At 43.7% G+C, this 26693-nt stretch overlaps 1 protein-coding gene across 1 annotated transcript; it reads left to right on the forward strand.

Annotated features, from left to right (window-relative positions):
- Positions 1 to 4933: 4933 nt before the first annotated feature.
- On the forward strand, positions 4934 to 26228 carry LOC147438438 (H/ACA ribonucleoprotein complex subunit 1-like protein 2). The gene is made up of 5 exons (XM_086484106.1): positions 4934 to 5118; positions 25235 to 25383; positions 25466 to 25581; positions 25667 to 25728; positions 25807 to 26228. Exons 1-5 carry the CDS (start codon positions 4989 to 4991, stop codon positions 25938 to 25940), a joined length of 591 nt encoding a protein of 196 aa, XP_086340232.1. The 5' UTR covers positions 4934 to 4988; the 3' UTR covers positions 25941 to 26228.
- The last annotated feature ends 465 nt before the right edge of the window (positions 26229 to 26693 follow it).

Below are 26693 nucleotides of genomic sequence, written 5' to 3' on the forward strand. Positions count from 1 at the left end.
ACGTTCCTCCACAGGGTCGTAGAGCCAGACCTACATCGGGCTATCTCTTTACGAGAGCAGTACCTCCGTTTGACGGAGGATTTGTTTGGCCGCTACACTCTACAGCAGCTTGCGACCTATGGTATTTCTCCGCAGACTACACCATGGGAGAGTCAGGGAGGGACTCCTTACCTACAGAGCCTCGCACTGATGGCACCTCACTCTGCAGCCCCTTCCTATCATCCTACTTCCTTTTCATCGCAGGGTCCTACTCCCCTTGCATCGCAAGGTCCCACTTCCATTGCCTCACAGGGTCCTATGCCACTCCATTCCACTCTTGCTTCGCCAGAACATCGTCAATGGACTTCCTTTGGCGGCACACGTCGACGCTCATCTCAGGGCAGCGAGCACCGTGAGAGACGAGCAACGGATCATCTTGTGGTTTCGCATGTTTTGGTAGTGGCAGGGGAACGGAGTCCCCACTTTCAGAGCGTGTCGCCCCTGACGTAGAGGACGATGATATTGACGCACCCGTGCCAGACACGCATGGGTGCTACTACATGGTTAAATATGGCAGGGTAGGGCATTTCGACGCCATCTACAAATTCTTATACAATTCAACGTATAAGAACTGTTTTATAAAGTTTAGAGACCAACTGCCCGATCATGCACGGTACATTGAGGACGCTCTGTTAGCTAGATTTCCAAACGCCCCCGATCAACATTTTTCAGAACAATGGTTGGAGGGCTACATAAAGACATTTATGAAAAACAAGCAGTCCAATGTGCAGCGTGCAGCAGCCAACCAGGTCAGAGATCCAGATAGAAGTTACTGCGGTGGCAACATGGCAGACGCGGAGTGGGAGTGGGCAATTCAAGAAAAGAGCGATCAAGCTGCAACGGGCTCATCATACAAACAACAATGCGAGGCTCGTGCAAGACAAACTCCCACGCACTATGGCTTAGGAGGCAAGAGAGCTTGGAATGATAAATATGTAAGATTAATTGAATTATAACATCGATCGATGATTATAAAGATTGTAGTTGATGATTTGGTATTGTTATTGCTAACTTAGAAAAATATCACTTTCTCTCGACCAGCCAGAGAGATGATCAAGTATCGGGAGCGACATATAGAATTTGATACTTGGTGATGGCTGTTCGAAAACAACCACATCTCTCGCGAGAAATTTGACATGGCGGTTGGATCACTACAAGCGGTAAGTTTAAACAAGTAATTTGTATCAATTGTTTTGATCTATTGATAATTGTTTAATTTGGTTTGGGTTTATGTAGAGTCAAAGTGATCAAATATACGTGCCTCTGGATGATGACAAGATAGAGGAGGATTACATAGAAAAATATTTTGTCCACAACTTTCGTAAAGTCCCAATCTGGTACAATGTATATACAACTATTTTACGTTTTATAGTAACTTTTTTAAATAGTTGATCTTTTTCATTTTAAATTGTCAAGGTAAAGTAAATTCGATTTCAATTCTTTGGTATTTTTTTTACTCTTCCAAAAAACAATTGATGTTTCATTGTTTTATGCAAGTAAAAAATAAAGGTGCTCATTTTTTTTGGGTGGCCCAAATGAGCACCTTTATTTTTGAATTTCCGTGTAGCGGCAATAAGCGCGGTAATAGAGGCGGCAACTGGAGCGGTAATAGCAGCGGGTATATTGCCACGACTATTACTGCGTTTATTGCTGAGAAACCGCTACCGTATCCGTAGCCGCGGTTATTACCGCTCCCGCAAATTTTTCTCTCTCCTTTTTCTTTTCTTTTTCAGCGGCTATGGACGCAGTTATAGACAACTCCTCTTATAGTGTCTATTTCTAATGTAGTGTGTGGGTTTGTGATTTCTATAGATCTGTATTCTTGTCTATACTTGTCAACAACTGTAGATTTCCATTGACAGTCAGCTCCGTATGTATAGACATATAAGAGAGGATGCTCCTCTATGTCTGGGATCCCGAAGCTTGTGTGAGCCGAGTTTGAATCTAAAGTAGACATGAGTTCTGGGCTTGACAGCTCTAGCTCAATGTAAGAATATTATATCACTGTGTTCAAGTGCTTTGATTAGGGGAAACTCGAAACTATGTCCAAAATCGCAACCATTTCCGCACAATTCTCTCATTGTCACTTTTAGACACCCCTAACTTTCGGATGAATTTTGAGGCCTTAAACGACGTTTTTTCGGATGCTGACCAACAATGAATAACCCAAAGGGTCCTTGATTGTTGTTCAAGGGTTGCACTAAATGTTGTAGAGCTACTCTAGAGCTTCGTTTTGATAGAAAAGAGTTTTTGAATTCGATATCGGGAGCTCAAGTTATGGCCAAAACAGTCTTCTATTGCATTTAGTCTTCTTGTAGGTCAATTCTGGCAATTTTAGAGTGTTAACACGAGATGCATGCTTTGATCCACTTACAGGTGTCCAAATTTTGTTTTGGAATGATATTTGGGATTCTAGGGTCAAAAGGAAGTCCTTTGAGTAGTCAAAGTTCCTATCTGGCCTCAATCTGTGCCTAGATTCTTCATGCGCATATGATGTCTATTGGCTCAGAATTGCTCCGAACTTTAACTCTAGAATCTCCTTGATGTACTCTAACCACTCCAAGTCTCGATTTGTGATTCTGACACTTTAAGACATGTATGTCACTCCTTTTTCTGTTTGGTTTCTTGCAACTTCCCGGGGAGGTTAGCTAAGCCAAAAGTGATCCAAATTGAATGAAACTTGGTCTCTAGTCTTATTTTGTGATGGCGAACACTTCTGTGAGCTTAGATGAAAGTTTTGACCTCTAATTTGGCACTTGAGACATCATATGCGTATGATGTCTTTTTGTGGCAAAATGAAGTGACTTTTATTCCACAGACTCCTTATCACTCAAGTAACTCTCAACAACTTTCAAAATTCAACTTGAACACTTTTTGTGCAAGTTATGGTCAATACAAGCATGAACCTTGTCCAATTCCGTCTTTTGGTACCTTTTAGCCCAAATGTGCTCCAAATGCAATGAAATTTTGGCTAGGGACTTCTTTTATGCCTTAGGACACTGTGGTAAGGAGACGTAACAAATTCATCGATGACGAATGTGACTCTGTGTAGTTGCATTACTCATTGTTTTCTATTGATGAAGCTTATGGACTTATCCTTTTTATGGATGTAATTGTGTCATGCCCTTGGTTATATTGTTTTGATGAGAAAAGAAAGTGTCTTTATAATGTGCATCAATTTAGTACTAAAAGTGCCTATGCCCACCTCTCTCTCTCTCTCTCTCTCTCTCTCTCTCTATTTTATCTATCTAGGTATTTGCTCGAGTTTTAGGTCGCTTGAAAAATATTGCTCAGGCTATGGTAAGACTCTTATGACACTATACTTGAGCCAAGGATACCATGGGACACACAGACTAAACCAAATACATCAGCTGACAAAGGGTGCCAACTTGAGACATAGAAATCCGTACTATACACCAAGTTTGGGATTTCCACCAAGAAGCGTGCACTTGACCACTAAAAAAGAGAGAGGTTATGAAACTATGTATTTTTTGTGAATAGCTCTTTATGTAAAAATCGATTGGTGGAGCTTTTAAACTCTTTTGGAGAAGTTAAGTGTATAGTTAAAAATGTTACGTTTTTGTACTCCAAAATTTGGAACGAACTTAATTAACCTATGTTTTTTACTTTTTTGAATTACGACAATATGGAAAAATCTACTTCTTTTTTTAGTGGTAGGTTTCATAAGACTATAATTCTAAGTTTTTTTTAGCACTATCAGATTGCAAGCTCTAGGGGGGTGCTAGAGAGAGAGAGAGAGAGAGAGAGAGAGAGAGAGAGAGAGAGAGAGAGGATGTGAAAGGGCCATTCTAGTTTTGTACTGAGAAAAAACTCATGTATCAATGGCTTCATGAGGCCTTGAGTGCAGGCACACTTAGCTGTATATTTGCTAGCCCAGTGCCACCTCATGTCTATGCATGGGCTGTAGGCCTTATTGGACCTCATCTTGCAAGTTGTGTAGTGCATGAATGGATGATAGCAACAGCCTGAAGTGAGTCAATTGCCTACAATAGCAACCTAAAGTGTTGGATAGTACCCATGTCACCAAAAATCTACGTTTTCACGTTGTGATGTTTGGAGAGATGGAGAGAGAGAGAGAGAGAGAGAGAGAGAGAGAGAGAGAGAGAGAGAGAGAGAGAGAGAGAGAGAGAGAGAGAGAGGTCACAGGTAGCATGAAGCAGGAACAACTCAACGCGATTGCAAACCTGTAGACAAGGTTAAACTCTTTTGGTACACTTTGACTACATGTATCATGGCATTGATGCTATTTCAAGTCACGAGCTGAAAATACAAGGTGGAAATTGAATCATAGCACTGTCCTATGAGCTTATAGTGGATTCAATAATGAGAGAGAGAGAGAGAGAGAGAGAGAGAGAGAGAGAGAGAGAGAGAGTTGAAAATGCCAATGGGCTATTTTTAGCACAAGCTTCACCAGAGCCTCCACCAAATTTGTACACATTAATAACATAGGGAATGTGTGTTGGTGGCAAGCAGAGAGTGGTAGTGGCCCTTGAAGTACATTGCTCCAACAAAATTCTTGCAAGTGTAGCATTTTAAATGGATATTGAACTTCTTTGCCTATCTTTTGGAAGAATACGGAGTTCTTCATTTTTTTTTTGATTTTGGCCATACAATTGTGAGTAGAAGTGTTGTATTAACACAAAAAAGAATGTACATAAAGCCCCAAGCACAATCACTGCCTTGAGTAGTCGACATATATGGAACCCTTCAAATCCTAACATTGACTGTATATTGTGCATTGATATTATATATGTTCTGTTAAGCACATCATGAGCCTATGTAGAGCACCTAACATCACATTCAAACCTTTTGAAATTTTCACCAAAGTGAAGCTTCACCTTGTTTAATCCCAAAATCTTGGCACATTTGCCTTAAAAAGGCGAAATTGTGCCGCTGCAGCTTAAACCCTACGTTGTTGTCGAAGTGGAATGAGGCCTCCAGCCAGCAGCGGGTTCAGGGGGCGCGGTCGAGGAGGCGACTTCAGAGGAGGTCGAGGGGGTCGCGGCTTTGGCGGACGGGGCTTCCAGCGCGACGAAGGACCTCCCGCCGAAGTTGTTGGTACGCTCATATCCCTAAAGCACACATGCTTAAGAATGTCCCTGATAAGATGAACCAGATATGGACTTGCATTGAGTGGCAGTACTCATTGTCCTTGATCAACATTATGAGGTTAAAACTTAGTGGTCTTGTTTGCACCTCCTGCCGAAGTTGTTGGTACGCTCATATCCCAAGAGCACACATGCTTAAGAATGTCCCTGATAAGATGAACCAGATATGGACTTGCATTGAGTGGCAGTACTCATTGTCCTTGATCAACATTATGAGGTTAAAACTTAGTGGTCTTGTTTGCACCTTCAGTTCTGGGTTTGGAACGTTTGTACGTATAGGTTAATGTTATTCCTCCAGCATGTGAGGTATGAGTGCGCCTTTTTTGTACTTTTTGAAGTGGGCTTTGTAACATTTCCTATGAAAGTGAGAAGTTCTCTTTGTATTTGACTTCATTCATTTTGTTATCTGAGTTGGCCGAGAGATTCAGCATAGTGTAATCTTCAACCTACCAACTTCATAGAGTGAAAAAGCGGAGCTTGAAAACTAAACCTCTCAAGAGAGAACTAAAGAGAGTGCCATGCTGTCCCCAAAGAGTTGGTCTAACGGTAAGGCTTTGGCCTCTCAACCTACGAGTTGTGGGTTCAAATCCCCTGTCGGGTCACACTCTAGAGGGACACCTTGTGCTCACCTGGTGTTCACGTTGCTAGGGCTCTTGCCCTTGGACACTCGAGTGCATCCTCCTCCTGGGGTGGGTCACCCGAGGAGGAGGTTCCTAGTTGGTTGCTACGAGTTCTCTCCGTCGTTCCCAGCATGTGGTGCATCAATTAGGTGGCCATGGTGATGCCTACGCGTGGCTCTTGCCCGATGGTACGCGGCCATTGCCCGACCATGTAACATGGCTAATATTTGGAAGGGATAAGCACCTCCCCCTGTGGGCCCTCTGGTGTGTCGAAAAAAAAAAGAGAGTGCCATGCTTTTCAAAGTGCATTGTTGTAATCTAGGTTGTTCTCGGAGCTTACGGGTTTTGTGCCCTTTGTGTTAATCATAGCTTAGGGGTTTTGCGCCTTTTTCCTTTGATGACACACACAACAAGTGAAACTCTTGCAAACAAAGTATGGCCTTGGCTGCTTTGCCTTGCAAAAAGACATTTTCGCTCAAACCCAAGTTGGTTACAACAACTGAAGAGGCCTCAAAAGAATATTTCACATTCCAAGGTTTACCTCTTGGATTTTAACCTCTTAGATTGTTAGGCTTTGAGTTTTCATAGGCCTCGACAAATTGACAATTGCTATTGATGGGAGTTGCTCGTGGGGGTAGGAGTGGAAGAGTCGAGACAAGAGTGTATTGGTCCACCCACGTTGCTGCATACCATTGGTGTTGATCAATGGTTTTGAACCATCCTATTGTGAGGTCATGGATACTTACCCTATTATTATTTGTAAATACTCATGAGTAAGACTTAAGATTAGAACTTGACCGGAAGTTAGAGTGGAAATTGATTGTTTGATTGATTCAACAATGTTACAATAGGCACCATATATAAGAAATGAAAGACACACACGAAAAATCATTCTTCTTTTTACCAAGTTGATAGATAAATCAAGGGAGAGAGAGATCTCTCAAGTAGATAGACAGACTATGTGGAGAAATAGAGATGTGCTATAGAGAATCATGAATGTGGTAATATGAGAGAGAGAGAGAGAGAGAGAGAGAGAGAGAGGGAGAGAGAGAGAGAGAGAGAGAGAGAGAGAGAGAGAGAGAGAGAGAGAGAGTCCCAGCCAACCCTCTCAAGGTTTCCTCGAGAGTCCACTTGGGTATTGATGTAGTATTTTCGTTAGATTGTGTAAATGGGATGTATAAAGATGCAATTCCTCAATGCATGACTCGATGTCACAAGATGGGCACCACGTGCCAACGGAAAAGAACAGACCAAACAGACTTTTAGTACTTCAATAACAGTTGTACTGAGAGAGAGAGAGAGACGACACGCGACACGGAGTGGCGGAATTCTATCGGAGAGAATATTGGCCCAAAACCTTGGCACCCCTTTCGGTATTTCTTCATATTGCATCATCAAACATCAAAGTATGAGCCGGTACTCCATCCTTTGCACCTTCGACCAGACGTTGTGAGGGAATGAGCCCATTGCCTCATATTTAAAGGCCCTAGGCCCAAAAGCAGTTTACATGAAAAGCCTTAAACTCAAAAGCATCTTGTCCAAAAGCTGCAAGGCAAATTATGGAAATCCGTACAATGCCACGTCAGCACCTGTCAGTGTAAATCACGAAAATCCGTATAGTCTACCACGCCAGTAGTCAGCGTGAAACGTTGGATTACGTACAATCTGCCACGTCAGCAGTTAGCGTGAAACGTGGGATTCCCTACAGCGTGCCATGTCAGCAAGCCAACGCGAAATCCGAAGTTCAACACATTTTGCCACGACATCTTCTGCGACTGCTTCTGCTTCTTAGAGTTTAGGCCCTCGGCCGGTGATCTTTATAGTGGCTCCGTTCTTCAGTGGCTTTACTGTCACAAGGCGGGCACCACGTGCCAATAGAAAAGAACAGACTGAACAAACTTTTAGCACTTCAATAACAATTGAACTGAAAGAGAGAGAGACAACACGTGACACGGAGTGGCGGAATTCCACCCCAGAGAGTATTGGCCCCAAACCTTTGCGCCCCTTTCGGTATTTCTTTATATTACTGCCGATTCACAAAGTACAACAATCAGGGAGCACCTGCTCTGCAATCTGCGCGCTAAAAAGTGCCAGAGAGGGCCCCAAGACTCACATTTAAAGGCCCAAAGCCTAAAAGCATCAAATATGAAAAGCTAACCCCAAAAAATCACTTTCCTAAAATTTCGGGATTTCCCTAAAAATCCGCCGCGAATTTCAGGGACGTCCGTACAGGTGCCACATCATCATATTTTGATGTGCAAAGTCTTTTGAGTGTGTTCTGCTTTATTTTTAATGCCTTTATATCACTTGGGGCCCCATCGGACAGGGTCCCCATAAGTTGGTAGGACTTCTTCTTCTGTTGCTTGTTCTTCTTAGGGTTCTAGAATTAGGGTTTGCAGGTTTTAGGGTTAGGGTTTCTAGAATTAGGGTTTGCAGGTTTTAGGGTTAGGGTTTCCAGAATTAGGGTTTCAACAATTAGGGTTTCTGACAGAAATTAGGGCAGCTATATTATCTGTAAGTTGGCTCGATTCTTTAGGCTTTGACACGTCAGCAGTTTGTTACATTTACACATCGGCATTTCGTGATATCCCCCCTTCTTGAAAGAGAGTAATCGCTCTCGTCGGCGATTACAACATATCTGCAAAACAACTCAAGCTAGCTAAAAATTTTTCGAGGGTCATTCAGAGGGACAAATAGTTTGCTCTTTTTGTTAAGGAGTTGGCCTCTTCTTTCGTCTCTTTTGATCAAGGAGTTGGCTTCTTCTTTCGTCCAGATCGGAACTCTAGATACTTTGGTGTAGTAAAATTAGCCATCATAGATCGCACTGATCTTCCACGAGTGTCTTGATGCACTAAAATTACATACCGAGGCAATCTCATCCAATTAGGAATATTCAGCAGTTTGCACATCACAATGCAACACAAATGCTCATATTTGCATGTTATAAGACACAACGAACAGCACCGTTGAGCACTCCCCCGAGACAAATGATTTGCGGTATGAAGCTACTCAACGACTACCTCGTCACTCTCCCCGCAAATAACCTAAAAAGGTCCGGGCTATGAGCTCAGAGGACTATATAACCAAACGCTCTTCAGACCGCAATGTGCGTCGGTTGGAGGCTCAAGCATACAACCAAACGCTCCCCAGACATCGACCTGCGTCGTTCGGAGGTTTTCTAGTATACAATAGAACGCTCCCCAGACAACGGTCTGTGTCGTTCCGAGGTTTTCTCCCCACACATCGGTCTGCGTCGATTGGAGGTTCAAACCATACCAAAACAGTATTTTTCACTTCTCCACCCGGGAGTAGATCACCAATCAATGAAACCAGTATTAAAACCAGAGTCAAACAATTCAAATCGGCACCAAGACAGGTTCAAAACAGATATCATCTATTTCAAACAAATTTCAAACAGGATCACCAAACAAGCTCAAATAGAACTCAAACTTAAAAAGCAATCTTGACAATAGTGGAGCTCGAAAAGTTGACTGACTTTCCATCGTGAAACTTGCACCAAAAATTAGGGTTAGGTTCCTTCCATAAGGTCGTAGCTGACCACAATATGGTCCATCCGCTCTTGCACAAACAATGGCAATGGTAGTCCCAAGACATAGCAATCACACTTGTCACGTGACACATCCAACCCTATGTGTCTGTGGACAAGCTACAACATGACAAGGGTTCAGTCAATCCAGTCAGTCTAGCTTAGGAAATGTTCTGGCACTTTTGTGAGTCTGTTCGCAGACCGTGCATGCCCAGGCACTTAGAGTAGATGCATATCCTCTGGTTGCACACCGCATGATTATCAGCATTACCATCAGAATCCAACAGAAACCATCAGGAGCATCTTCCGGTGCATTAAACCTATTTTCCCTATTTTTGACATTTTTCACTTATTATTTTAAGTGACTTTTGTTGGGAATTGAGTAGGGCAATTGGTAAGATAATATATAAGCAAACCTAGGCTAGCACTATTTGGCAAAAGAGCAAGGAGAACACAGGCCAAAGGCAGCAGGTTCCCCCTCTCTCTCTCAAGCAAGACTTCCCCCCTTGGTGGCGATTTTCCTCCAAGCAAGCGACCACCCTCTGTTGGTGTTTTTCAGCATCAGCATCTGTAACAAACTGCTGACATGTCAAAGCCTAAAGAATGGAGCCAACTTACAGATGCCGGTCGAGGGGCCTAAACCCTAAGAAGAACAAGCAACAGAAGAAGTGTCACAAAGTGATGACGTGGTCGTCGAGTGCAGAAAACCCTAACCCTAACTTTTGCCAGAAACCCTAATTGTTGAAACCCTAACTGCTGAAACCCTAATTTTAAAAACCTAACCCTAAAACTTGGAAACTCTAATTCTGAAAACCCTAACCCTAAAACTTGTAAACCCTAATTTTGGAAACCCTAACCCTAAAACTGCAAAAGCATGACTGATTTCCAAAAATTGCGTTGGCATGATGACGTGGCAGACTGTAGAGATTTCCGTGATTTACGTTGGCAGCTTTTGGCATTACTTTTTGGCCAGAAGCTTGAGTTTGAAAAAGTTTTCATGTAAACTGCTTTTTAGGCCAAGGGCCTTTAAATATGAGGCTAGGGCTCATTCTCTGGCATGCTTCCTGGAGAAGGTGTAGAGTCTGAAGTACCGGCTTGTAAATATCGAAAGGGGCGCCAAGGTTTGGGGCCAATACTCTCTGAGGTGGAATTCCGCCACTCTGTGTCGCGTGTCGTCTCTCTCTCTCTCTCTCTCAGTTCAGTTGTTATCGAAGTGCTAAAAGTCTGTTCAGTCTGTTCTTTTCTATTGGCATGTGGTGCCCGCCTTGTGATAGTGGTATCAGAGCATCAGGCGTCTGCTTTTCTGAAAGCATACCGGTCTTACAAAAGAGCAGACAGAGCTATTGGAATTGAATTATATTTGAGGTATCAGCCACTTCTACCCTTACTTCATCGCGCATCGGGCGCGCTCCCGTCTTCACCGCAGTGTCTTACAGGGCATAAGCCAATTAAGATCACTTGCAAGAGAAGGATCCAGATTTGTTTCAAGTCACTGTTTTTTTTTTTCTCAGAAGCAGTGCCATGCAGATGTTGATGTTTACAGCTACCAAGCAGCATACTCTAAGTACTTGGCAAGCTTTCAAGAAATTTTTTGCCCGAAGTTATATGGTTTCTGACATCTTCCTTCGGAATGCAACTTCTGGCAGAGTGGGGTATCATGAAATGCTTGCCATGGAAACCCTAGCAGATTATAACTTGAAGTTTCTCGACATCTCCCAATAGATGTCTCTTCACGAGCAGATGACCTTGGAGGTTTAGTGTGATTGCTACCATCGCCGCCAAAGAAACACTGTCTGTCCAAGAGCTGATGGACCATGCCGTGCTCGGCTACGACCTCATAGAAGGAACCTAACCCTAATTTCTGGTGCAGGTTTCAAGATGGAAAGTCAATCGACTTTTCGAGCTCGACTAATGTTGAGATTGCTTTTTAAGTTTGAGTTTTGTTTGATCTTGTTTGGTGATCCTGTTTGGAATTTGTTTGAAATGGATGGTATCTGTTTTGAACCTGTTTTGGTGCCGATTTGAATTATTTGACTCTAGTTTGATACTAGTTTCAATGATTGGTGATTTTACTCCCGGGTGGAGAAGGGAGAAATACTGTTTTGGTATTGTTTGAACCTCGGAACGACGCAGGCCGATGCCTGGGGAGCGTTTCGTTGTATGTTTGAAAACCTCCGAACGACGCAGGCCGATGCCTGGGGAGCGTTTGGTTGTATGCTTGTAAAATAATTGTTGTTGTGACTCCCTGCCCGGACCTGGATGTTTATGCGGGAGGAGTATTAAGAAGTCTGAGCAGTGGTTACTCTCATCACCTCCAAACGACGCAGGCTGCGGTCTGGGGGCGTTTGGTTGTAAAAGGCCGCTGTATCTCCCGGCCTAGACCTTTTTAGGTTATGCGGGAGGAGTGATGAGGGAGTCGTTGAATATCTCTCGGCCCGGACCTTGTTAGGTTATACGGGAGGAGTGTTCATCGGCGGCTTTATGTTTCTATGTCTTGTAACATGCATATGTAAGCATTTGTGTTGCATTGTGATGTGCCAACTATTGAATATTTCTAATTGGATGAGATTGCCTGGGTATGTAATTTTAGTGCATTAAGACACGCGTGGACGATCAGTACGGTCTGGGTGTGATGGCTAATTTTACTACGCTGGAATATCAAGAGTTCCGATCTGGACGAAAGGAGAAGCTAACTCCTTGATCAAAACAGTCGATAGGAGGAGCTAACTCCTTGATCAAAAGAGCAGAAAGCAGAAGCTAACTCCTTAATAAAAGGAGCAAACTGATTGTCCCTCGAAAATTTTTGAGCTAACTTGAGTTGTTTTGCAGATATGCTGTAATCACGGACGATTACTCTCTTTCAAGGAGGGGAGATGTAACAAATTGCTGACGTGTCAAAGCTTGGAGCCAACTTACAGATGCCGGCCGAGGGGCCTAAACCCTAAGAAGAACAAGCAACAGAAGAAGTGTCACAAAGTGATGACGTGGTCACCCGAGTGCAGAAAACCCTAACCCTAATTTTTGCCAGAAACCCTATTTTTGGAAACCCTAACTGTTGAAACCCTAATTCCAAAAACCCTAATCCTAAAACCTGCAAACCCTAATTCTGAAAACCCTAACCCTAAAACTTGCAAATCCTAATTTTGGAAACCCTAACCCTAAAACTACAACAGCGTGGCTGATTTCCAAAAATTGCGCTTGCATGATGACGTGGCAGGCTGTACGGATTTTCGTGATTTACGCTGACAGCTTTTGCATTGCTTTTTGGCCAGAAGCTTTTGAGTTTGAAAAGTTTTCATGTAAACTGCTTTTTAGGCCAAGGGCCTTTAAATATGAGGCTAGGGCTCATTCTCTGGCATGCTTCCTGGAGAAGGTGTAGAGTTTGAAGTACCGGCTTGTACTTTGATGATGCAATATAAAGAAATACCGAAAGGGGCGTCAAGGTTTGGGGCCAATACTCTCTGGGGTGGAATTTCGCCACTCCGTGTCGCGTGTCGTCTCTCTCTCTCTCTCTCTCTCTCTCTCAGTTCAGTTGTTATTGAAGTGCTAAAAGTCTGTTCAGTCTGTTCTTTTCTATTGGCACATGGTGCCCGCCTTGTGACAGCATCATCGCTTTTCCCTAGCATTTTCAGGAGTACCATAGCCTCAACAATTCAACGATAAGACCTTAGGAATTCAACGTTTAAAGACCAGCAAAAACAACATTTTCGGAGGACTTCAAAGGGTTGCAAATCAGCGCTTTTTTAGGGCAGCCGAAGGCACGGAAATTCTGCAGCAAACCAACGTTTTACTTGCTCCAGCACTTGCGTTTTTACAGCAGCAGATTTCAGCCCATTGGCGTTTTTGGACAGCAGAGCAAGCACATCAGTTTTCAGCCATCGAGTCGGTCTCGTCATCCACGTCGTCGACATCGACATAGCCTAGACTTGCATCAGTTCTCATTCATCCACTTTGTACCAGTTTGTGCAATCAATAGTAGACCACTCTCGCCAACGAGAGTTGGGCCTTCGGAGGAGGGTTTTACAACATCTCTGGTGTCGTATTCTCTTCTCTCTCTATCTCTCAGTCTCATACACCTTCTCACACAGTGTCCATTCACTTTGTTGTGTCCATTGCACTCTCTCATTAAGAACGGAAGGCTCTCCCTTCCATAAGTAAAAGGAACCTTGAGCACAGTTCGGAGCACTCATCTTGAGCAAAGTTCATCATTCATTCTGTTGCACCTTACACATTGGACCTCCAAGGTTATTAACAAGAGACACCTGCTGAGAGACGTCTAACGACTGCAAATTGTAATTTGCTAGGGTTTCCGTGGCAAGCATTTTAGGATACCCTACTTTGTTAGGAGTTGCATTGTGAAGGAAGATGTCAGAAACCATATAACTTCGGGCAAAAATTTTCTTGAAAGCTTGCCAAGTCTTCGGAGTGTACGGCTTGGTAGCTATAGACATCAACATTTGCATGGCACTGCTTTTGAGAAAAAACAATGACTCGAAACAAATCTTGGATCCTTCTCTTGCAAGTGATCTTTTTGACTTATGCCCTGGAAGATATAAGCAGAGAAGACGGGAGCGCGCCCGATGCGCGATGAAGTAAGCGTGGGAGTATCTAATAAGTCCGGGGTCAGGTCCCGAAGATACTTCCCATAATATTCCAATAGTCTCTGGTTTGCTCTGTTTGCTCTTTTGTAGGACGATATGTTTTTAGAAAAGCACACGCCTGATGCTCTGATACCACTGTCCCAAGACGAGCACCACGTGCCAACGGAAAATAACAGACTGAATAGACTTTTAGTACTTCAATAACAATTGAACTGAAAGAGAGAGACGACACGCAACACGAAGTGGCGGAGTTTCACCCCAGAGAGTATTGGCCCCAAACCTTGGCTCCCCTTTCGGTATTTCTTTATATTGCATTATCAGAGTACAAGCCAGTATTCCATCCTTTGCACCTTCGTCCAGAAGCATGCTAGAGAATGAGCCCATGGCCTCATATTTAAAGGCCCTATGTCCAAAAGCAGTTTACATGAAAAGCCTTAAACTCAAAAGCATCTGGTAGAAAAGCATCTTGTCCGAAAGCTGCCAGCGCAAATTAAATCCGTACAGCGCCATGTCAGCACCTGTCAGCGCAAATCACGGAAATCCGTACAGTTTGCCACGTTAGCAGTCAGCGTGAAACACGGGATTCCATACAGTTTGCCACGTCAGCAGTTAGTGTGAAACGCGGGATTCCAAAGAGCCTGCCACGTTAGCGAGCCAACGCGAAATCCAGAGTTCAATACATTTTGCCACGTCATCTTCTACTATTGCTTTTGCTTCTTAGGGTTTAGGCCCCGCGGCTGGTGATCTGCACAGTGGCTCCGTTTTTCAATGGCTTGACACATCAGCAATTTGCGACACTCGACTTGACTAACCGCTACGGCAACTCTTCAAGATAAAGCACCTCCGCAGTTGATTTGATGCACCAATGAGATGCAATGGTCAATTGCCCACCAATGTGTAATAACACCCATCAAACACATTTACAAACCATTTATGCGAGAGGGTTCTCGAATGGGAAAACCTATCTAATGGTCTTGTTTGGGCATGCAGGTCTTGCAAATAGGCTCACAATGTTGTCGGCACAATATCCCTCTCAGGCATACCTTGGCTTCAAAGAGGTAGTAGCAGCATGTCTACGTGGCACATAGAGTCATGTTCATGTTGCTAAATGGACTATTTTCTTATTTTCTCATTTTCTCGAGTAATTTCTTCTTATTGAAATTAGGATATTTAAAGATGTATACTTGAACCGTAAGGTTAGAAACTGTAGATCGACTGGAATTATTAAAAGCCATCAGGAACAGAAAACTATGATGCGTCATATGATGGGTGACATTAAGCATTGCGAAGGGGTTTTATCGTTAGTTCGGTAGAAGAGACCGGGAAACGAATATTCTTGATGTGTCACGTGGTGGGGTGACAGGAGCAGCGGAAAGGGAATATCTCGTTGGTTTGGCAGGAAACCGGAACTGGAAACAGGAATATGCGTAAAGATGCAAGCACAAGAATAAAGATGGCTTCTGAGAAGCTTTTCTTAAAAAGCGGAATATTTTAACGAGTTTTTCGAGAAGAGCAGACGCTTTCCCGCGAGGAATCTATTTCTGCATTGCATATGTGTATGTGGTTGCATCCAGGGACGCTTGGAAAGTATTGTGAAAGGCATTGTTTTTAACTTATTAGGTTTTATTGAGTTTTTGGGCAGGCTCAGACCAATTTTAAAATATGCCGATCGCCCACTTAATAAGTGGGCAGCCACTTAGAAAATAAAGCAACAAAACCAGCCAGCGAATTCTCTCTTCCTATTTCGGGTAGAACAGAAAAAAAAAATAAAATAAAATCACCGCGATCTCTACGCGGCCAGCCTCTTCTCAGCTACTCCTACTGTGGCCAAGGAGCTATAAAAGCGGCACATGCCCTCACTCAGAAGAGGAGCTGTCAGCGCCAGCAAGAGAAGATTCTGCCGCCGGAAGACGCAAGAGATCGCGAGACTGCGAAGCACGGAAGTCGCTTTTCCGTGCAAGAGCTACAGGTATCTATTGTGGATTCGCCATACGAATTGTTTTCCCGTATTTGTGTGTTTGCAGGTACTTCATCATGAAGGAGAAGCGGGAAGGCTTCGGCGTACGCTTCGGAATTCCGGCAACAAAATTCGGAAATTGTATGCGGAGTCTCGACTCCGAGTACAGACTGAAAAAGGATTGAGAACTCGTCTCTCGGATTTCCCTTACGGGAAGGAACGACCATCGAGTCAGAGAACTAGAACGGAGGGGTTTTCTCTGGTTCTTGTGCTCGTAAAAAGATTCTCCCTAATAAAGGATTCTCTTTAAGGGGGGGGGGACCGGCCCATCTTCTGGTCCCAAATACTGTGTCGAACTTCTCTCTCAACTCTGTTTAGTTGAAAGATTATTTATTTTCATCTTGTTGATTATTCGTGTGCGCTCCCATTTGTGACAGTGATATCAGAGCTCGGATTCCTCTCTTTCTCTGCAAAGAAGGACGATTCTGGGAAGGAACGGGAAGAACCAGGACAAGCCACGGAAGAACCGCTGAAGACGAACTTCAGCAAGTGCAAGCCCAACTCGTGGAATTGCAACAACTTATTTCGTTGCCGGCTGTTGAAAAGGCTTTGGACGGAATCAAGAAGCCGCAAGGAACGGATGCCGATGGGTGTCAGGAATATCTTGTTAATGGAAGTAATCCGCAAGTGGATGGTGCGGAAAGAGGTGCCGAAACGCACAAGGGATCACCGGATCAGAACAAACGGCCTTCCAAGAGCAAGGGCCAAGAAAAAGAACTTTCTTTGCTTAACAAAAGCAAGGATGTCTCTATCTCTTCTCCATCATACTCTCCTGACTATTTTCTACATCTACTTCTCATACAGTATCTAAATCTTCTCCCAAGAAGAAAACTCCTACTACTTTCCTATATACTACTAAAGAGAAGCCCCAGTTCAAGAGGGATAACCGTAGACGTCACCGCAAGATGTGGATTTTCAAATCCGCTGACAAGGATGTGAAGTTCAATAACTACACAGGACGGAGAGATATCTCCAAGGCACTGTCTTTCATCAGGCAGTTTGAAGTTGCTTTTGCCAACGGAAACTTCACTGAAAAATCCAAGTTGCATCATGTTGGGATGCAGCTTAAGGAGACTTCAAGCAATTGGTGGCTAGCCAAAATTCTGGAAGGTACTCAAGCTAGAACCTGGGCTCAATTCAAAGTTGAATTCTATGAACAATTTCTTCCACTTGATTTCGAGAAGGACATTCGGAAGGAATGGGACTGGCTTGCCCAGAAGGAACAAGAGAAAGTCACGGCTTATGTTGACAAGTTTTGGTTGGTTCTTCTAAAAGTGACACCTTTTGTGAAGATTTCCGACGAGGAAAAGATGTGAAAGTTTGAAGCATGTCTTCAACCACCGCTTCGGGAGAGCATGAAGGTGTAACCACACGACACCCTTCAGTGGATGACGAAGTTGACAATCATTGTTGAGGATTTACATTCCATTGGTACCCCCAGACGGATGGAACATAGCACATACCGCGCAAGGCAAAGAGCGGTCTATGATAACCATGGCAATCAAGGCAAAAAGCGTTCCCCAGAGGACCCGGATGAGTCTAAGAAGCCAGAGGGTATCAGAAAACGGCTTAAGTATCTCACATCAAACCAAGTACAAACCTTCAAAGAACAAGGAAGGTGCTTCTATTGTGGTGAAAAAGGACATATGAAGCCCGATTGCCCTGTTCATCACTAACGGCAGGAACAAGCATCTTCGAAGAAGGAACAATCGAAGAAGGAACCCGCTCCACCGAGTTTGAATTCCATTCTTGATGTGCAAGGGAATACAAAAACCGAGAAAGGGAAGCGTCAGCTCTTTAAAGGTTGGGGATCTGTGAATAACCAGCGGATGTTGATCCTCTACGACCCTGGATCGACGGACAACTTCACCTCACTCGAAACTGCAGAACGCTTGGGCCTCACGCCGGCTTAGCTTGGAACTCCGGTCACTTCCGAATTGGCATTTGAGGGATTGACCACCAATGCAACTCTCGTGCAAGGACAACTCAATCTCCGGATTGGTGAATACAAGGACCGTGAATGCTTTTTGATTGTACCTATCCAGGGATGTGATATCATCTTGGGTATTCCATGGCATTACCATATGCAACCGGTCTCAAATTATGTAGAAAAGATCCTCGCTTTTGAGCATGAGGGCAAGAACATTAAAATTTTTGTTGATATAGGGGATTGGCTATTCCCTATTGTAAGCCATATCTCCATTAAGAAGGAAATAAAGAAGTGCGTTTCTGCTTACTTGATTTTCGCACGTGAAAGAGATAAAACTAATGAGGGTTCGCTCTCTAGTTTGGAAATTAAACGTTTCAATTTCTTGAAAAGTATAAAAATTGTTTCACGGATACTCTACTAGACAAGCTACCTCCGGAACGTCCGAAAGATCATTGCATTGATCTCGTACCAGGTAGCTCTTCCCCAAACCTACCCCCTTATCCGGTTAGTCTTGCTCAGCAAGAGGAAATTTTGAAGCAAGTCAATGAGCTTCTGGAAAAAGGTCTACCACAACCAAGTACTTCGCCTTACTGCTCTTCGGTTCTATTGGTGCAGAAGAAAGACGGCACGTTTTGAATGTGCATAGATTATTGATCTCTAAACAAGATCACTATCAAGAATCACTTTCCGATACCGCGGATTGATGATATTCTCGATAAGTTGCAGGGAGTGAGCATCTTTACTCGCATTGACTTAAAAAGCGGGTATCATCAGATACGAATAGCCCTTGAAGATGTCCATAAGATTGCGTTTCCCACAACTTTTGGACTTTATGAATTTTTGGTAATGCCGTTTGGCTTGATCAATGCTCGTGCCACATTCAATCAAATGATGGATCGAATTTTCAACCCACACCGAGCTTTCATAGGAGCGTTCTTTGATGACATACTCGCCTTTTCAAAGACCGAGGAGGAATATCGGAAGCACTTGGATATAGTGTTTCAGGAATTGCGAAAGCATGAGTTGCATGTGAATGCAAAGAAGAGTGAGTTCTTCCTCACTGAGATACACTATCACGGCCATATAGTCTCACACAACCAAGTGAAAATGGATCCCGCAAAGATCCAAATCGTGCAAGATTGGCCAACTCCCACTACGGTACATGATGTACGAAGTTTTTTGGGATTGTGTTCTTACCATCGGAGGTTTATTGTCACAAGACGGGCACCACGTGCCAATAGAAAAGAATAAACTGAACAACTTTAAGCACTTCAAATAACAACTGAATTGAAATAGAGAGAGACGACACGCGCACGGAGTGGCGGAATTCCACCCTAGAGAGTATTGGCCCCAAACCTTGGCGCCCCTTTCGGTATTTCTTTATATTACTGTTGATTCGCAAAGTACAAAAGTCCGGGAGCACCTCCTCTGCAATCTGCGCGTTGAAGAGTGCTAGAGAGGGCCCCCAAGGCTCATATTTAAAGGCCCAAAGCCTAAAAGCATCAAATATGAAAAGCTGACCCCAAAAAATCACTTTCCTAAAATTTCAGGATTTCCCTAAATATCCGCCGCAAATTCCGGAACGTCCATACAGATGCCACATCATCATATTTTGATGTGCAAAGTCTTTTGAGTGTGTTCTGCTTTATTTTTAATGCCTTTATGTCACTTGGGACCCCATCGAACGGGGTCCCATAAGTTGGTGGGAACTCTTCTTTAAAAATAGGCAACTCATCAAGAATTTGTAAGTCTGTAAAACTTCTTCTTTTTCTTCTTCTGCTTCTTCGTAGGGTTTGTGATTTTAGAGTTAGGGTTTCGGGCAGAATTAGGGTTTTTGATTTTAGGGTGAGGGTTTCAGTAGAATAAGGGTTTCGGACAAAATTAGGGTTTCTGATTTTAGGGTTAGGGTTTCAGCGAATTAGGGTTTCGGGCATAATTAGGGTTTTTGATTTTAGGATTAGGGTTTCAGTAGAATTAGGGTTTCGACACGTCAGCAGTTTGTTACATCTCCCCTTCTTGAAAGAGAGTAATCGTCCGTGATTACAACATATTTGCAAAACAACTCAAGTTAGCTGAAAGATTTCCGAGGGTCATTCCGAGGGACAATGAGTTTGCTTTTTTATTAAGGAGTCAGCTTCTCCTTTCTGCTCTTTTGATCAAGGAGTTAGCTTCTCCTTTCGGTTGTTTTGATCAAGGAGTTAGCTGCTCCTTTCTCCAGATCGGAACTCGATATTCCGGCGTAGTAAAATTAGCCATCACACCCAAATCATACTCATCTTCCATGGGTGGCTTGATGCACTAAAATTACATACCCAGGCAATCTCACCCAATTAGGAATATTCAGTAATTGACACATCACAATGCAACACAAATGCTCACATATGCATGTTACACGACACAACAAACAGCGCCACTGAGCACTCCATCGAGACAAACGGTCTGCGGTATGAAGCTACTCAACGACTACCTCGTCACTCTCCCCGCAAATAACCTAAAAGATCCGGGCCATGAGCTCAGAGGATTGTACAACCAAACGCTCCCCAGATCGCAGTCTGCATCGCTTGGAGGTTCAAGCATACAACCAAATGCTCCCCAGGCATCGGCCTGCGTCGTCCGGAGGTTTTCTACCATACAACGGAGCGCTCCCCAGGCATCGGCCTGCGTCGTTCCGAGGTTTTCGAACATACAACAAAACGCTTCCCAGGCATCGGCCTGTGTTGTTTCGAGGTTCAAACAATACCAAAACAGTATTTCTCACTTCTCCACCCGGGAGTAAAATCTCAAACCAAAGTCAAACAATTCAAATCGGCACCAAAACAGGTTTAAAACAGATACCATCCATTTCAAATAAATCCCAAACAGGATCACCAAACAAGTTCTCAAACAGATTTCAAACTTAAAAAGCAATCTTGACATCAGTCGAGCTCGAAAAGTTGTCTGACTTTTCCATCCTGAAACGTGCACCAAAAATTAGGGTTAGGTTTCTTTCATGAGGTTGTAGACAACCACAGCATGGTCCATCAGCTCTTGGACAGACAGTGTTCGTCTGGCGGCGATGGTAGTCCCAAGACATAACAATCATACCGGACCTCCAAGGTTGTCTGCTTGTGAAGAGACATCTACTGAGAGATGTCGAGAAAATTTCAAGTTATAATCTGCTAGGGTTTCCATGGCAAGCATTTCAGGATACCCCACTGCAAGATGTTGCACTCTGAAGGAAGATGTCAGAAACCATATAACTTTGGGCAAAAATTTTCTTGAAACATTGCCAAGTACTTGGAGTATGCTGCTTGGTAGCTATAGACATCAACATCTGCATGGCACTGCTTTTGAGGAAAAACAGTGACTTGAAAGAAATCTGGATCCTTCTCTTGCAAGTGATCTTAACTGGTTAATGCCCTGTCGATAAGAACAAAAGGAACCTTTGAGCACAGTTCGGAGCACTCATCTTGAGCACAGTTCGAAGCACTCATCTTGAGCAAAGCGCAAACATTCATTCTGTTGCACCTAACAATCATTTTCAAGTGATGCCAAGCCCTGATGACATCTCATGCATATTCATCTGATATCCAAGTTGACGTGAAAATTGTCTTGAATTTTAACCACGTCGCAGATGCTTCTTTGCGTAACAACAGAGTAGACTACCATGTCTCTGCAGTTCCTTTCAAGTAAGATGCCACACGTCGCACCTTGGAGTGTTCTGTGAACCGATCTCCAGAGAAGGCGACGTCAAGCTGTTGTACAATTTCAAGGGCTCGATGGGTGTCGTGGTAGCCTGAAAACGTCTCGAACCCGCTTGACCCCCTTTCTTGAACTCCTTGGTCTTCTTGCTGATCGTCACTGTTAGAAAAAGACGAGCTCTTCTCCTCTGAACTGCTAGATTGCCTTCCATGCCTTAGACTTTCTAAGAAATCTGCTTTTCTTGCTTTTTCTTCGCTTCAAAAATCTTCAAAAATGATGGGACCTTCTTAGCACAATAGCCAGAACCAAGGGCTTTCTAGACAATGTATTTGCCACTAATTCTTCTGTCCCTTAACATGGACTATCTAGAAATGAAAGTAAGACAAGATGTTAGCCCACCTTATCTGCTTTTCCGAAAGCTGCTTTATGCGACAAGAAGTAGCGTAAACTCTGATGGTTTGTGAAGACGGAAAAGTTAGCTCCAAGACTTTCTCAAAAATCTGCTTTTCTTGCTTTTTCTCCGCTTCAAAAATCTGTCTTTGGTGCTCAGAAATGATGGACTTTCTTAGCACAATAGCCAGAACCAAGGGCTTGCCACTAAATTCTTCTGTCCCTTAACATGGACTATGTGGAAATGAAATCGTGACAGGATGTTAGCCCACCTCATCCGCTTCTCTGAAAGCTGCTTCTGCGACAAGAAGTAGCGTAAACTTTGGTGGTCTGTTGTGAAGACCGTAAAGTCGGCTCGAAGTAGATAGTGTCGCCAATTTGTAAGAGCATGGATAACGGCCAACAACTCTTTCTTGTAAATCTGTGCTACCAATTCAGGACATGAAAACATCCTGAAAAGGGAAAAAGCGGAGCAAAAAGCAAAGCTTCGGAAAGGGAAAGAAAAAGGCAAATAAGTCTACGTTTCGCCTAGTTTTTGACAGTTCTACAAAGGACTCATCCTCAGATAGTTCGGACTCGGACGATCACAGCTTTTACGCAAAGAAGAAGCATTTTTATAAAGCCAACCAGTATGACTTCCTCGAGGATAAAAGCAAGAAAGTTCGAGAATTTAAAGGTGGACAGTCAATTAAGTTTGACACTTTTTCTGGATTCCGAGATGCTTCGAGGGTGTTGGCCTTCATACAACAGTTTGACATAGCTTTCTCTGGAGGGCATTACTTTGAGCACTCCAAGATTCGAAGGGCTACCTTTTTCTTCAAGGGAAATGCTCGAACATGGTGGTCCACCCTCCTACTGAACAAAAAAGCGCCAGTTAAATGGCTGAAATTCAAAAAGGCTTTTTATTTCTTCTTGGTTGTTTCGGGTGTACGAACAAGATATACGAACTGCTTGGAATCATCTTCGGATGACCAAGAGAGATTCTTTGGACGCATATTGCGAGAGATTTTGGAGCTCTTTTCTACCAGCTTCTTCATTTAAGAAGATCTCATTTAAGAACAGATTGAGCGGTTTTGCTGCGGACTCCCTACAGAGATCCGAGATCACTGCTTAGAACAAAAGTCAGATTATATTCAAGAATTGATGGGTCATGCGAAACGGGGTTTTGCCATACATTCATGCAATACTTACCCCACAGATGAGATCATGACTCAAAGAACCGAAAATAAAAAGAAACATGCCAAATAGAGTAGTTGATAGCAGGCAGCCCTGTTTCACCCCGACCAAATCAGAAATCCCCTTTGGAGTGCGTACATGCCCCACCACTGACCTGTATATAGCCATGATCTCCCAAATCAACTCAGTGGGTACCCCCATCTCCTGTAGTTTGCGCATCAATCTAGCTCTGGGCTGTGTATCGAAAGCTTTGCGGAAATCCACAAAGCAACAATAGAGCGGTCTCCCATGTGATCTCCCCTCCTCAATCATGGCTCTGAGCGTCTTGCTGCTCGTATACCCTCTCTCTCTGCCCATCTACTCAACTGCTGCTCAAGACGTACAACCGTGTTCAATCATGATAGTGCGGCAGTTCCCAGGCTCCATAGGGTCCCCTGACTTGAAGATACGTACGGTAGTAGATAAATTCCAAGTATCAGGTAGGCCCTCTCACATGCACGGTTGAACATCACTGCTAGAAGCTTTGCAAGCAGATCTCTGGCATGTATAAAATGCTCTGCTAGCCAGCTGCCATCGTGGTCATATGCTCTCCTGGTCCTCATCTTGTCAATGGCCTTCTTTACCATCTTGGTGGTAAGAAAGCACATGTGTGTGGGCGTGGCTCTGGCGGATCCGGAAGAGATGGCTGCCTTTAGACTGTGTAGAGAGATGATGCATACTGACCCCATACCTCCGTAGAAGTGATGACTAATACATATCCAATGTGCTCCTCATCCTGCGGACACCTAGCCAATCCCATATCATTGACATCCAATTTTCTCAACATTTATTCTGAGGTATCGTAGAAAGCTGTCTGAGACTGGCCCGTTCTGGCATTGAAGTCTCCCAGAAGAATGGCATCTCCATCCGTAGAGAACTCCCATATGTCCTCATTCAATATCATGTAGGTGACTGTCCCTTGGATGATGCATAATGAGATGTGCTGGGGGCAAAATAGCATATTGCAATGTAGAGTGGCCTCCTTGTCTCTGCTCTCACTCTGACCCACATATATCTGCTTGCTCATCTCTCCAAATAATACAAATGAGGGGCTGAAGGTGCTCCCTGAATAGGACTGCCACACCTCCTGACCCATGTCCTCTTTGCATTGATCTCACATCCTGTCTAAGTAGTCTCCCAATGAGTTCCCATCATTCTAGGTAATGTGCCACCAGGAGTTTGATGTGTTTCCGAGTAAAGAATGATGTCTCTTCCCTTGAAGCTATCCTCAAATGCGCCTACATCTAGCTTCATTCATCCATTACTATTCCATGCTGCCATTTTACGGTTGGTCCCATAGGTCTTGCACCGTCATGCGGTACGTCTTTCCAAAACCACTACCCTCCCTCCCCTGTAGAAAACAAATTTCCCTTCATCCCTTGCTACCTTCTTCTCTGGCATCAGCTCTTGCATGTGTGCTAGTTGTGTTAGAGTGGTCATCACCCAAAAATATCCCAGTTTGCTTGAGTTTTGGTCTCTTCACACTTCCTCGCTTCCAATGTAGGGAACCTGAGAGAGAGAGAGAGAGAGAGAGAGAGAGGGAACCTGAGAGAGAGAGAGAGAGAGAGAGAGAGAGAGAGGGCGGACAAGCCTTGTGGGCAACTTTGCGACCAATAGATAATGCCACAATATCATACCACAATCTGAGACTCTATCATGAAATCAAGTGTAAATATGAGCAATGGTTGGATTTATTGTGGGTCTCGTGTTATTAATGCGGTAACGTAGCAGTGCTTTTACCATGGAGGGTGTCACAATGCTGGCACCTTCTTATTGGCACGAGGAATGTGATGTTGCCTATCGAAAAGAACTGTATTGATCAAAAGAGCACTTCCATCCTGATGACGAGTCTAAATGGAGATGTGAAATTGGCGTGTTTAACTTTCAACGTGAGATTAAGAAAGTGGGTCTGTTTATAATGGACAACTTTGACATTGGCTTGTCATGATGTTAATAATTTGTATAGAAGCTTATATACGGTTCCAGAGCTTTTTAACTTTCATTGTTCTGGCTTGCATCTCTGGAATAATCTTGGTCTCACTGTCTGTCGTGTTTTGAAGAGCAGAAGTGGCAACTTTCCTCCATGCATGCGAAGGCGAAGCAGTGATAAAGCTTATCAATGAGAAGATTCCTTACTTCAATGCACCGATCTATCTTGAAAACAAGACCCAGATAGGGAAGGTGGAGGAAATATTTGGTCCCATCAATGAAGTGGTAAGTTCAACTGATTGCTAGGCAGACCGTAACAAATATCTTGCACGACCTTACATTTACCCTCTTTGTTTGTGGTTTGTAGTTCTTCTCAGTAAAAATGCTGGAGGGTATCATCGCTACATCATACAAGTCTGGAGATAAATTTTTCATTGATCCAGCAAAGCTTCTTCCACTACAAAGATTTCTGCCCCAACCAAAGTGATTCCTGGCTGCACAAAACCGTGTTTTAAAAATCTAATACAAGTTGCATAGTTTGGTTACATTTTCGTTTTTCCTTGTTCAGGGGCCAAGCTGGAACACCATCAGGGGGTGGCAGAGGGGGTCGGGGCCGTGGTGGACGTGGAGGTGTGCACTTGTTGTGCGATCATTTCCTGCTTTCTCATATGTTGTAAGGCTAATGTTTTATCTCTCCTTTCCTTACAGGTGGTAGAGGTGGACGTGGAGGTGGCCGGGGCTTTCGTGGTAGAGGAGCAGCTGGTGGTGGACGAGGTTTTGGTGGTGGTGGTGGACGTGGGGGCAGTCGTGGTGGTGGTTTCAGGGGCAGGGGTAGGTCGTGAAGAGGACAGCTCTATTAAAATCTTCGCTTTCAGCCTAGTTCCGAGATAATCAAGGAATTTCTGAAGAGGGAGACGACACTCAGTTTTGAATCCCCCGTCCACGCATGGTTTGTATTAAGATTGACATGAGAAAGAGGGGAGCTTCTTTAAAAGCCGCGCAATTCACAATCGTACAAACTACGAGGTTCCCCCCAGGATAAAGATGTGTGCCGAATGTACAATACAGTTCAGAGGTTGCTAATATTGATTGATGCACATTCTTAACGATTTAACGTTGTTTGGAGGATACATAGATGTGTTACGTATGCAAGAGAGCAAGAGAGAGAGGAAATGAAATGTTATATTATAGTCTTCGTAAGGTCAAAATGACCTTTATGAGACCAAACGGTTACATCCATGTGTGACTAGTAGAGTGTCAGGAGAACATAAAGATAAAAATAGATGAGGGTACCTTGTATGTAAGCCTATCCTCATCATCATCAACATCCTCATCACATAATACTTCACCTCAAAACATATGGAGAGGGGTGCGATCACATGAGGCTAATGAGGTGCACAATGGTGATCATCCCATGAGACCTCTCATGTGTCTATGTAGTATGGCCTCGATGTCCTCCATGGTGAGCTGGGCGTGCTCGATGTCACTCAATGACTCTGAAGTAGACCTCGTCTACGGTGTAAAGAATCTTGGGCGGTGTGATCGGCCAAGTTGAATGGCTTGAACAAGAATGTGCCAATGAGAGTGTGATTGGG

The sequence above is a fragment of the Adiantum capillus-veneris genome, chromosome 16 (genome assembly GCF_014529385.1).
Source record: "Adiantum capillus-veneris isolate H3 chromosome 16, ASM1452938v2, whole genome shotgun sequence".
Classification (NCBI taxonomy): Eukaryota; Viridiplantae; Streptophyta; class Polypodiopsida; order Polypodiales; family Pteridaceae; genus Adiantum; species Adiantum capillus-veneris.

Coding starts and splice junctions, on each gene's coding strand:
- LOC147438438 (XM_086484106.1), top strand. CDS start 4,989: ATGAGGCCTCCAGCCAGCAGCGGGTTCAGGGGGCGCGGTCGAGGAGGC. Junction 25,384..25,465: donor TTGGTCCCATCAATGAAGTG/GTAAGTTCAACT, acceptor TGTGGTTTGTAG/TTCTTCTCAGTAAAAATGCT. Junction 25,582..25,666: donor AGATTTCTGCCCCAACCAAA/GTGATTCCTGGC, acceptor TTCCTTGTTCAG/GGGCCAAGCTGGAACACCAT.